The sequence below is a fragment of the Meleagris gallopavo genome, chromosome 1, assembly GCF_905368555.1.
Source record: "Meleagris gallopavo chromosome 1, MGAL_WU_HG_1.1, whole genome shotgun sequence".
Lineage (NCBI taxonomy): Eukaryota > Metazoa > Chordata > Aves > Galliformes > Phasianidae > Meleagris > Meleagris gallopavo.
In genome coordinates, this window is record NC_139404.1 from 54944436 (window position 1) to 54957307 (window position 12872).

General features: G+C 36.1%; 1 protein-coding gene across 4 annotated transcripts in view; it reads right to left on the reverse strand.

Moving 5' to 3' along the window:
• The window catches only part of MYBPC1 (myosin binding protein C1), a 46195-nt gene that overhangs the window by 2610 nt on the left and 30713 nt on the right, over positions 1 to 12872 (reverse strand). For 3 of the 4 annotated variants that reach the window (XM_085228243.1, XM_085228233.1, XM_085228227.1), the window contains 7 exons: positions 12430 to 12518; positions 10918 to 11113; positions 10022 to 10161; positions 8307 to 8466; positions 7024 to 7160; positions 6051 to 6237; positions 102 to 141 (listed from right to left, as the gene is read on the reverse strand). In XM_085228243.1, the coding sequence (XP_085084369.1) occupies positions 131 to 141; positions 6051 to 6237; positions 7024 to 7160; positions 8307 to 8466; positions 10022 to 10161; positions 10918 to 11113; positions 12430 to 12518 (920 nt within the window). In that variant the 3' untranslated portion in view covers positions 102 to 130. The remainder of the gene's footprint in view (positions 1 to 101; positions 142 to 6050; positions 6238 to 7023; positions 7161 to 8306; positions 8467 to 10021; positions 10162 to 10917; positions 11114 to 12429; positions 12519 to 12872) is intronic. The other variant, XM_085228249.1, reaches the window with a different exon arrangement.

Sequence of the window (12872 nt, forward strand, 5' to 3'; positions counted from 1 at the left end):
TTCATTAAGAAACATAATGAAAATCATGCCATACTAGGCAGACGTTGTATGACGTGTAAACAGACATAAGCTTCATATGCAAGTACCATATGAAAGCTTACCTTAGATGACAATATACATTCAAAAATCCTTATTCTGTAACTAAGGGAGAGAGAGAAAGAGAAGTAACAGTTTAGTGCAAACACAAAAGTAGAGAGAAAATGTTGAGTGAAATTATGCTAACAATTATTTCAAGATGATGTTTTAATCCTTAGTCTTGTAAAACATATGGGAATAAAAACACATGGAGAATAAAAGGCGGGGATCCAATTCCACTTCAAAATTATCAGTAATGTGTAAAGATATATTAATAAGTACAATTAACTATAAATTCTGTAATTAGTCTACAGTATAGACTGGAACCAAATTATGCAACTGATATTTATTGTAAAAGTTTCCAAACGTAGCTTCAAAGAAGCTAACACATATATATATATTGTATTTTCCACCAGGGAAAAAAAGCACACACGTAACACTGAAACATATATATATATGTCGAAACTCTATAAGGCAAAATAATCAAGTACAGACTAATTACGTACCTGTGAACTAAAGTATGTACTTTGTCACATATCCACATTTACATTAATTAATTACAGCATGCCATTGGCTCTATAGGAGCCCTTACCTTTAATGAAACATTTTGACTATATAAAATGTCCGTATTTATATCCCTATAAAAGCACTCAAATTTTTACCTTTCACAGCCATGTTAGAAAATTACCTTAATACTTCAAATGCTACAGGAACATTGTATAGCCTGATTTTTTAACTTGTTTTAGTTTTGAAATAATACATTTAGATGTATAAAATACTGGAAACTGCTTTCTTGGCATCTTAAAACTGCTCTGCTGATATTCTGGACTTGGGCAAGGTTGCAAGGAAACACATTTCTATGGAAAGGGCCACATTCTTTGCCACTGTAATTCCAATGAATCCACATTTAAAATAAGCTGTAAATGCAACAAAGTTTCACATTACTAAAAGTATAAAATTTCAGCCGATTTCAATTGGATCAGGATTTTATCCCTAGATCCTGTTGTGCAAATTCAGGCACAGATTATCATTCAGAGCGCTAATCTGTAATAAAAAACTAATAAAGAATATATTTTAAGCACAGCAAATGACTTCATGATGCTTCTGTTATTTCAGTAATTCTACAAACTGATCGAGAGCCAGTTGCTGAGATATAAAATTCTGTCTCCTGGAAAAGTCTAAGTGTTCCGGTCAATAGTAGGCACAGTTACTAAATTAATTCTTCATATGTACAAGTAACTTTATTCTCAATAATATTCTCAGACATAGCAGAAGCATGCTAAAACTTTTGTAACTCTGCTGTTAAATTCCTATATTCTTGATTAATTTGGCCTTCTTTGCTCATGTGGCATAGACTTAGTATGCCATGAGACACCAGCTAGTTTAATCTAAAAAAAGCAAATAAATACACACTTTGCATGCAGAAAATGCGTTTCAGTGTGAAAAGAGAGGAAGGGAATGAAATGGAATGGCCAGAGGATTATACTCATTATAAACCTGCTTATTCCCCGCCATGAAGATTGGTTCTCCTGGATTAATTACTCCTTGATATATCACTGCAGAATTAGAATATTTATAGTGGTATTTATTCGCATTTGAAATTCTTCCAAGTTGATTTTAACATCATATTTTTATTATATTTCTTCACACAACATCTTTGTTACCATCAATCAACCAGAATGACCACCGATCTTCAGTTCATTCTTAAGACAAACATAATCTAAAAAAACATTTCATGATGAAAAGAAGTGCAGTGCTCTATCTGATTTTTTCCCTTGACCTCAGGGAAGCTGATACAAAATCATTTCCTCACATAAATAGAGATTTAAAGCCATATTTAAGGATCTCCCTCAACATATTTAGAATACAAATTTGTTGATTTTTTTTTATTTTCCGTAGTAAAATGGTATGAAAAATATATCATGAGATTCTGTGCATGCATCATCTTTCAAAATAGAGGTATATTCTTGCTTCTGAGCTGTATTACGTGATTTTTTTCAGCACAGTTATATCTATAAAAAAAATTGGATATGCAATCATATGGAGCAGCTCTCTGAGCTGCCTTCTTTAAGTTCACTCAGCAAAACTGAAAACAGACGAATGAAGCAATGTCTCTATCAAGTAACATCAGCAAACGTGGGACCTTCTTTTAAAGATAAATAAGGATTTATTATTTTTACTTATAATTATTATTGGTGCTCATAACTATCATAATTAGCATTAACACTTTTTCAGAAAATGAGCAATAAATTTAGTAGCAAGTAGGAATTTAGATTTGTCACCTCAAATACTGTAAATGGCTAGAAAAGTAGAAAATTGTAGCATATTGATAACATTCATAGTCAGAATATTCATAGAATCATGAGTCATGGAATTGTTAAGGTTGGAAAAGACCACTAAGACTATCTGGTCCAACAATAGCATTCATGGCTGTTCTGTTGTTCAACCACCACGCAAAACTGAATCCTAGACTGTTCTGTCTGTAATTCTTCCATGGCATTCCTCAAATTGAGCTTATATACACGCATGATAATCTTCAGATTTCCAACATGCCAGACATAGTTGGCTAGAGATACTTTTCTCCATTATGAAGAAAATGCAATTACTGTAATATATACTTCTGCATGGCACAGTGCTCTGTAGCATGACTTACCATGCACCAATGTCTCCAGTAATACCACTGTAGCTCATACATTCACCAGATACATAGCGTTGCCTAGAGCCTGTTGGTCTTGGTCAGGCAATATTCAACTGCATCTCAACCTTACAGATTCATACCCCAATCATTATTTTCTTGACTACAGTCACACCAGTTTAAAGACATATAAATACACACATGCACACACACATATCCAAACCCAACACTGCAATCCTTTTCTAGCAATTCAGACTCCATAATTCTGTGTGTCATTTTGAAGTGCAGTCACCTGAAGAACCCTACTAAATGAACAGACAAGATGGGAAACTTAAAGAATGTGAGTTCAACACATACGTCGATACAAGGTTGAAATAAGGCTCAATTATGTTTTTATGTTCATTTAATACTTGTTGCATTTGTTTGTGTCATATAGCAAACCCCAAGCCTATGCTGGTTTGTCAAGCTACAGCTGCTGTCTTTGCTTAATCCTATTCCCTTTGAATTCATCAGTTGAACTGCCAGTCATGTTAAGAGCATCAGCACTGTATCCTTGCAACAGATGTCTGGTGTCTAAACCCTACGGACTGAAGTCAGGAGACTTCAAACAGTGGCCAATAGACCTGCCAGGATGCAGAGAGGGATCTCAATGAGGGCAAGGACTCGCAGCCCACAGTGCTGGGAAGGAAACACAGATCAAGCAGGCATGGTAGGAAGGAGTGGGGCTGCACCAGGTGATGGTTTGAGATTGGGCTCTGAAGCATGCCATAATTAGGAGCGTTGTGTTAATGAAAGAATCTATCACGTAGCTAAGGGGAAAGAAACGGCATGCAGCCCAGATGGGATGCTTAATGGACTGCATTTTTCAGGATTTCTTTCAGGTGTGATGCAAACCCAAAACACTGTAGAATCAGATGTTCTGAGTCAGATGTCTGTGGAGTAGTATTATACTTTTTCAGTTGATCTTTTAAAGAAAATATTACTATTTGAGAAAAAAAAATAAGGTATTCATGAATCTAGAAGTGTCTGTGCTACAGACATTGCAGTCAATGAGTGTGGGAGGGTTTATTAAAAAAAAAATGAGAAGGATAGTACTAACTTTGTCTACAGAGAATATTCTTACATTCTCATTCTCGCTTAGCAACTGTTGGACCCAATGTAGATGGGTTCATTTACAATCCTAAGATAGGGCATCAGAGTAAGTGAGGCTGCAGGATGTGTTGCAACCAGCTGGTATGATGATTACTACAGCCCTCAGGACATGATGCCCCACACCCAATCTCTATTGAGATTTCCTTTGAGATGGATGATCAGAGGGGTGCTTGAATTTGACTGAGGTGCTAGGGTTTGTTGGCAATGTTAGGAAGTGACTTAAAATCACAGAGCTAGAAGCAATCTTGAGACATCATTTAGTGCATACCGTAACCCAACAATAAATTTTACTGCTGTCATTCCTCTAAAAGTCTCATGGTACCAAAGGCTCTACAACTTCTACTGTTCTAGTTCTTCACTATTCTCCGTGTTATCTATCCTAAGTGTAAGTTGCCATGTAGCAAGATGCATAAATATATGTATTTTTATATAATCTTTAATTAAACCATTGTGGAACGAGTCAGCTGTAGCTGGGAAAGACCTAGAAGCATTCAAACATAATGGATTGTGTGCTCTCATTTCAGGACACTAGTCAGAAAACTGGACATAGGAACATTAGATAGATATTTCTCAGCAAAGATCCTCAAGGACATAATCTCACATGTACCTAGTAATCACTTTAGTGAACGGAACTGTAACTTTTTTTCTCCCTAGATAAATTACTTTTATTTGATTGGAAAAGTATCCAACCATTTCCAGCCTATTTCAGATAGCAGTACATAAACATGCAATCGTAAACAATTAAATTTCTGTCAGTATTGATCAAAGGTGATTTTTGTCTTTCTTAAGGACATGAAGGCCTGGGGACTTAGAAAGTTTGATGGAATAGCAAATTAAGTTGGACTTTGCCTGCTGTATAAAAAAAATAGGTGAATATATATGAGTATAAAAAATAGATGAAGCAACCTTCCCAGGTGATGAGGTCTTCTGCTGTGCTGTGAAATAGAAAATTTTCTTGTGATTATGGAAAAGATTCATATATCCAGTTCAAGGACATTACCTTTTAAACAACAACATAAAAATAAATCATGACAGTTAAGAAATGTGATATTATGCATACTTTCATTATATTAGTTAAAAGTTCAGGTTCGTAGGCTAAATATTTATTGCAATAGCTTCTTGCTAGCAGATTTGAGCTGTGGGACAAAATGCATCAGAAAACACAGAAAATGGAAAGTGAAATCTAAAATCAACACAATACAATGCTTGAGGATATTAAATAGTATAGTTTTCTTTATACACAAGCATGATAGAAGTAATAAAATTAGGACCATATTTAGATAGCCTAAATTCCCTCTACACTCCTGATTAAACACTTCCTATTGGCTCTGTGGATGCAGCTTTCCTTACTTACAACTTCACGTCCATTTTTTCAGAAATGCTTATTTCATGGTTGAAGCAAAAGCCTTTGGTGAAAGTTAATATAGTTAAATATGACCACATCTGTTGCCAGGGAGTAATTTTCTGAAAGTACAATTTTCAGAAAAATTAACTGGTAGTCCAATCCAAATCCTCTTGTCATTCTTGGTGTCCCAGTCAATGCTAAAATGCTTCTCCTCTTTCCCTGTATTTGCAAAATAACATTTAAAATACTTTGCTCCTAAAAAAATTCTTCAGTTATATCAGCTAGCTTGTGTTCTTGGCAACAGTTCTTGTGTTGCTCTATGATTTTGCTAACAAATGACATTAACAAGTTTTCCTTGGAAACAAATATTTTGTTTAATGTGCCATTTTAAAGCAGACACTATCTGCCATGAATTAATGTTTCTTCCTTCTCCTTTTCTCTCCTTTCCACTTCATTCAGAGACCTGTATCCTATTCAGGATGACTTTTTAACATTTTCTCAAAAAGTTCCATGGCTGAGTCTTACTAGAGTTTACCAGGTAAGCTGCAGAGCTTTGAGAGTTATGTTCTATCACTGTGTCACTTGTGAAAGAGTCCTTTCAAACACTGAGTGTTTGAATTGGGACTAAGGAGAAGAAAAAGATACAGTGTAAGTACCACACAGCCTTCAAAGAGAAAACAGTGCTGCCAATGTAGTTTATTTTGTACTAACACCAAGTTACTTTCATCTGGGAAAGCTAAAAACCTGTTTAATCTCCCTTTTGCTTTTGCCTTTCATACTTTTGTCTCCTGTGTAAATGGTGTTCAGATGAACAGTGCATTTGCAATGAATTAAAACCCTTACCTTTTACTTCCAGTTTGCAATCAACTTCTGCCTCTCCAAGTTCATTGACAGCTCTGCAAGTGTAAGTGCCTCCATCATACGGACTGGGTTTGCGGATCTCCAAGGTACAGACACCTTGGTTGCCAAACATTCGGTACCTTGGGTCATTCAGTATAGCAACCTTGTTTTTCAGCCAGGTTATTTTGGGCTGCGGTAGAAACAAAAGAGGACCCACATGCACAAACCTACAAATGGAAATGTTTTACCACTGCTCGTAATGCTCTGTTAATGCTGAGTGATTCAGAAATTGTACAAAGTAGATAAAATAGAGATAGAAGGGAAGCCAACCATTAACTAAACATAAACACAGGCTACATCATGCCTTTGTTTCGGAGTTGTTAAGTGCAGTTCCCATCGTGTAATTAAAGTCATAAACTTGTTATCAATGTAAAATGTTTTATAATAACAGCAGACACCTCAGCTTTATCTTTTGATATCCAGTTACTCTGAATCAGAACAGAAAGCATGTTTTTAAAAGTGATTTTCAGAAAGAACAGCCACAAGCTGTTGGAAAGTGAACATATTCTTAAACTCTCCAGAGTTCCCATTTTACTAGATTGAATTTTCATCGCAGAAAATAAATCTTATTAATATGTAGCTCAAATTGGAAGATACAATGGAACTGAGAATTTATGCATTCCCAGAGCATTCCCACAATGCACTTACTAAAAGCATAATTATCTTTTTGTAGAATACACTTCACTTTAATAACAACCTTTACTGTCAGTGTAGGTCTCTGTACAACCCCACCTTTTCCTAAGGTTGTGCCCTTTTCCTGTGTCATCTGGGGATTTCATAACTGTTATAACACCTATAACACAGATCCCACACCCCTCCTTTTCTTCAGCCAGCTTTGTATAGTAAATATTGTATTACAGTTTTTTCTTGTTGGGTTAAACTTTCTCATGTGTTAACTGACACTGCTGTGCTGTACCTTGGGGTTGCCCCGAACGCTGCAGTTCAAAGTAGCATTGTAACCAGCTACAGCAAACGTGTTAACTAGAGGCTGAGTAAACAGTGGTCGTTCAGTGAAGTCAAAGTCGTCGTAAACTGGGTATTTGTAGACTTTACCTATAAAATGAAAACAATGCATTAATAAAGACTAGTATTGTAGTATAACTAAATACCCAAACATCTTAAAAAGTTACAGAGTCTGCTTCTATTCTGACCTGCACTGGTTTAGGAATCAGTCTGGTGTAGTAATTTCAATTGTTAGGGAGGCTGGAAGGGGACTTGAGAATTGACTATTGCCCTTGGTTTTGATATAGAGTTCTGAGAGCTTCTCTTTGTCTTGTGAGTAGATGGTGTACTAAATAAAGACAGCTGGACAGACTGACATCTTTCCTTGTGCACAGGCTTCAACAGACACCTTTGTGTCATTGAAACCTTTTCCAATCTCCTGTACTGGCTATAGTGCAGCTAAGGCCTAACATTTACTTTCATGACAGAGTTGAGTAAGCAGTAATGAAAAGCAATTCCTATAGCTCTGTTTTCATTTGTGATCCCATTTCTAACAGAAATGCACTTTTCTTTTTAATAGTGGAAGTGTATTCCATTTACCCCTGACTTCCAGTCTTTCAGCCTGTCCATGTGGGTTGTACGGGTTGTCTGTGCTCTATATCATGGCAGTCACGTATTCCTTCCTTTCAGAAAAACACAACCAACCAACTTTGATTTTCTTCAGCTAAATTATTAATCTGTAGAATTTTCCTTCCATAAAGAGACACTGATTTTTTCAGGTTTACATTGCTCTTCCAAGCTGACAGTTTCTGAAATATCAGAACTTTTGATAGCAGAGATTCAGTTTGTCCAGGTTCACATGCTGGAGAGGTGAAGCAAGAGGTTAAGCTTATTTGTTGGCTTGGCCCTGAAATGTACTGCAGCACTTGCATAGCTGGAGATGAGTCTCCATGGAGAGGCCACGGCTCACGGCTCTTAACAGAGCAACTGCTTTACTCCTCTTCCAACTCTTGTTGACTTACATCTGCCAGTGGTGTCATATGAGTGTGATATCCAAGACCACAGTAAGTGACAGAACATGGAAAAAATGTCCCACTCCATAGAAAAACTTATAAGCTATGTGGACAAACAACAAAGTCCTAATATGAAATGTCCTAGCTATCCACTGTGCCTCATCTAATGGCTTTTATGTCTAATCACCTTCCAGACTCCGCGCACACCCCATCCCTTTCGATAAGGAAAAGCTAATTAGCTAACCATCTTTTGCAATCAAAGCACTCTCTTTGGTCATTGTTGCATCCTCGCTGAGGCCGCACATGTTTTCAGAGAAGACTCGGAAGTAGTACTCGTTTCCTATGACGAGTTCATTAATGGTGGCACTGGTGCGGTGGTAGTGCTCAATTACCGTGAACCATTCCTGAAACATACAAACACAGAGGCTAAGCTTCCCTGCAGCTCAGTGCACCTTCCACCTTTCATATGTTGCTTGAAAGGATCATTGACCTTGGGATAGTACAGTTTTCTTTTAAAGGAATGTTAATGAAGAGTAATGTGCTGAAGTAAACAGTAATTAATTATTCCATCTGACATGAGTGATAATGAGCATACTCAGACTTCACTACTGAGTAGTGAAGGCTGAATGGAAAGTGGATCCTATTGAATGGTTACACTCTGTTAGCCCAAAGGTTTCTGTTTGGGAAATTCAGCATTACAAAGGTTATTCTTTGTGAGGTGAGGTAGGCTTCTTCGTTTTTCTTCTACACTGCTGACTGAACAAGTACTGCTGCAGATAAGAAAACTGCAGACTGAGGAGAAAAACAAAACCCTGGGCTGTGACACATACTCACGAGGGGCCAATGCACTAATGTACCCCTCTCTTCCACAGGTTGAATGTTTGTAAAGAACATACATTCAACCAGGTGATCCCTCTGGAGCAAAAGAAATATTTAAAGACTCATGTGGAAAGAAGGATTTTAGCACTTTGGTCTTCAAGCCATAATAGGACATGTAAACTATATCCTAGTATGTAACACCTACATAGCAAATAGATTTAAAAAAAAAAAAAAAAAGGTTTATGCTAAAATAAAATTAAGTAAAGTATGACAACAATGTTTTTGCTTTTCCTGACTCTACCTTGCAGAGTTTTTTCTTTTTTTTAAACACACTCTTGCTGAGTTTCCTGTGCCACAGTTCGCATTGGTATTTGATTTGATTGATATTTGATTGTCTTCAAAAGTCAGTTTATTTTAGATTCCTCAGAAACTGATGGGCTGCCATCCCAAGTAACCTATAGAGTTTTCTGTAATCCTCTGAGGACCTACTGCTAAGGAGCTGTCTTTTGGCAAAATGGTTTGCTGTGGAACGACAGCTGTGCCAGAATTGCAAAATTCATCACCACAGAGAACATGGAGGAACTATGACCTGAATGACCCGTGACACTCTGAGCCCTAGACACTGCTGTAACTCAAAGACAGGGAATATTTCTTCATCTGGAAGAAGATCTCCTCTTGCCATTTGAAGACAGATTAAAACTGAAGAATAAGAAGGGAAATAGATCCACAGGAGGAATGAATTGATCAGAGCATGAAGCAGGTCAACTTACTGAGTTTTCTAGGTAGTGGGCAAAAGGATTCCTTTAGATAACACAACTCCCAAAATATTGTCCCAGTTTTCCAGTGTTTTAATTTGCAATAAGCATTAAATGTAAGAATCCAACTGCTGTCTTTTAAGGAAGTTTACATTTCATGTTAGTTTAATGACAATGATAAAAATATCTTGCTTGTTATTGCCGTTTCATGTCAAAGGTTTTTAGAGCCAGAAAATCCTTAGAATTTTTAGAAATACCTTGTAGATTTTCATAAAAATTAACCAGTCAATGCTTTGTCCTCCTTCATTAATTATTATAAAACTTTATATTTTTAAGAAGAGGAGCTTCATGAATACATCAGCCTTTTGAACATCTTATTACTTACCATACTCTTCTTATCTGCTTTCTGAATAGTGTACCCAGTAATGGCAGCATTGCCATCATCTTTTGGTGGCTTCCATGATAAATTTACATTCTCTCCCCAGACGTCCTCAATAGTTACAACCTCTGGTGGGCCTGGGCGATCTGTAATGAAAATATGGCAGTCATCGTTTTTCATAATATTTCTGTTTTTTCTCTTTCCTACACACACCTTCGACTTTCTCTTTTGTCTCTTTTCTATATATTCCACTTCATTTGCTTCGTTTCTTTCTTACACACATATATGCCAAACTCAATGTCCAAAGAATGCTGAGGCTGCAAAATGACACTTTCAACAGTTAACCCATGCCAGAATCATAAAAATCCTAACTTTGTGGGTCACTTTGTGAATATGGTTTATAAGGTACATATGCTCTTTAGTTGCAGATAGGCATGACATTTTGAAAACCTGATAATTAGTTGAAATTTTGTTCCTAAGACAGGAAATGTCAATCATTATTATGCATATTATGTAAATAAATATGTTGGTAAAAATTAGAAGTAAACGTTTTTTCTCGTCTTTCTTTCCTTGCTTTCATGTACTTCCAACATTTAGAATTTCTTCCATGCTACACTTACGATAAACTTACTATGAAACCATTTCCGTTTATGGATACCAGTCAAAAGGAAAAGGCTTGCATCCTAAATAAACAAGAACATGAAAAACAAAACTGAAAAAAAGAGACTGGCATGTTCAAACAAGCTCATGACATTGTGTAGGAAGTTTTAGTTAGAGACTACAAATCTATAGACACGTAATTGGATGTAGAGAAAAGATTCCTCTGTTTTTACAGCTATAAGCTTGGAATGGCTGGAGTCTTCTTCTCTGGCATGCATATGCTTCTGTTTCTCAAAACATACCAACAATTTGAATATCTATTGTAGCTTTATCCACCAAATTCTCTACTTCCACTTTCATGTCATATTCTCCAGAGTGGCTCCTTTCTGCCTTTCTGATAAAAATGATGGTGTCGTTCTCAGTGTTGCGGATGTTGATTTGGTTCTTGTCTATTGGAGAACCATTTTTCTGCCATGATACTTTTGCCCTTGGTCTTCCCTGTAAGAAGTTAGGAAGCAATTTATATATGCTTTTCAGAGAGAAAAGAGCATTAGCTACAAAGAGGAAATTGTCCTGAAAGAAGCAGTGAAAATTCTTTTTTAAATCATACAGCATTTCAGATGCAATCCCATTAATTTACCTAAAATGCAACTTTTTTTTCCTTCAATAGGCAAAAATATTTGTATTTTCTCTATTTTCTGAATAAACTGAACAAATATTTAAATATTTTCCTTCCTTCCTTCCTTCCTTCCTTCCTTCCTTCCTTCCTTCCTTCCTTCCTTCCTTCCCACTTTTTTTTTTCTTTTTTTTCTTTTTTCTTTTTTTTTAAGAAAACCTGTAAAAGAAAGAAAATACATATCGAATTTCTTCCCCTTCTGGAACTGCCTACATTTTCTACACTGCTGGGCACCTAAATAGTGGATTAAAGTTCCAGGGATTTTGAATTCTCTTATTTCTTTGCAAAAGCAGTTGGAATAGTTTTAGTTAGACTGGCTTGACATCTTTTGAGGAGAAGTGCATATAGTTGTGGCATGATAGTGCCCAATTTTGGTGCCTAAATAGGAGTGAATTATTCCACTTGCTTTATCATGAGATTTGCCTTCTGGATGCAAAATATTTACAAATGCTGTCCAATACTCTCACCTCTTTTGAAATGTCTTATTTTAGAGAACATTTCTTTAGTTTCTCTGAAACAATGTCTTTTGTCATGTATTGGTGATCAAGCTTTTATTAAACTTCTAGTAGCTTTGTAGAAATAAGCATCTTTATGTGCACAGAGAAGATATCAAATTAGTTTTTAATTCAGAAAAATAAGGGCCCTATAGGTAGAGGGGCAGTCGTTGTGAGAGGTGCTATATCCTTGGAAATGTTCTTGCTATAGCTGTGATCTAAGGATTTTAAAGTTGCATTTCCTATAGGAGATAGATAGTGAAATTCTGCCCACTCTTCACCTCCCTCTCAAGGCAACACAATGTTCAAATAATATCATATCTAATTACTGCCAGTCTAATCATTTTGCATTGTACTAGTGTTTATCTTACACATAATGTCCAGTAGTAGAATTGTTCTGTGGATGGCAGATGACTAATCAGTCTGTCTAAGCTAGTTATACAATTCAGTATTTGTCTTGTCATCATGTCTTTGAGACATCAAGACATAAGCTCTCAAGTGCCTGTGTACTTCTTTGTGCTCTCACATCTATTCGAATGAACTCACTTGACTCCCAAATTTACATAGAGAAAAAGAAGATAAGAAGCAGTAGCATAAGAAAAATGAGTATTGAGTGTTTTCCTGTCAGTGTTTTTAGTTCTTACCTGGAAAGGAATAACAAGATTTACAGTTTCTCCAACTCTTCTAGTATAGGTTTGTTTTAAGTGTCTTGGTAGGCGAATCTTTGGAGGTTCTGAAAAAAACCAAAAGCTTGTGTTTGAAATTTATTTTCTTTTCTAACTAAAGCAGTACTAGTGGGCGTCAATATAAACAGAAATCTGCATTTTCTGCAATTCCCAGAAGTGGCCAATGAGTGATATCTTACATTTCTTGGTCCCATATTCAGTACACCTTTGCTGTTCGTAACACCACATGTTGTGATGATAAGAATAGGTGGGTACTTAGTGCTACTTAAAAAAGGAACATCAAGATCCGTAGAAAAAGACTTGAAAGACTGTGCAATAAAGGCTCAGAAATGAAATTTTAAAAAAATTACAGATTTTTAAAAATACATTTACATGTCTTCTAGTCACTACAAAATGGTTTT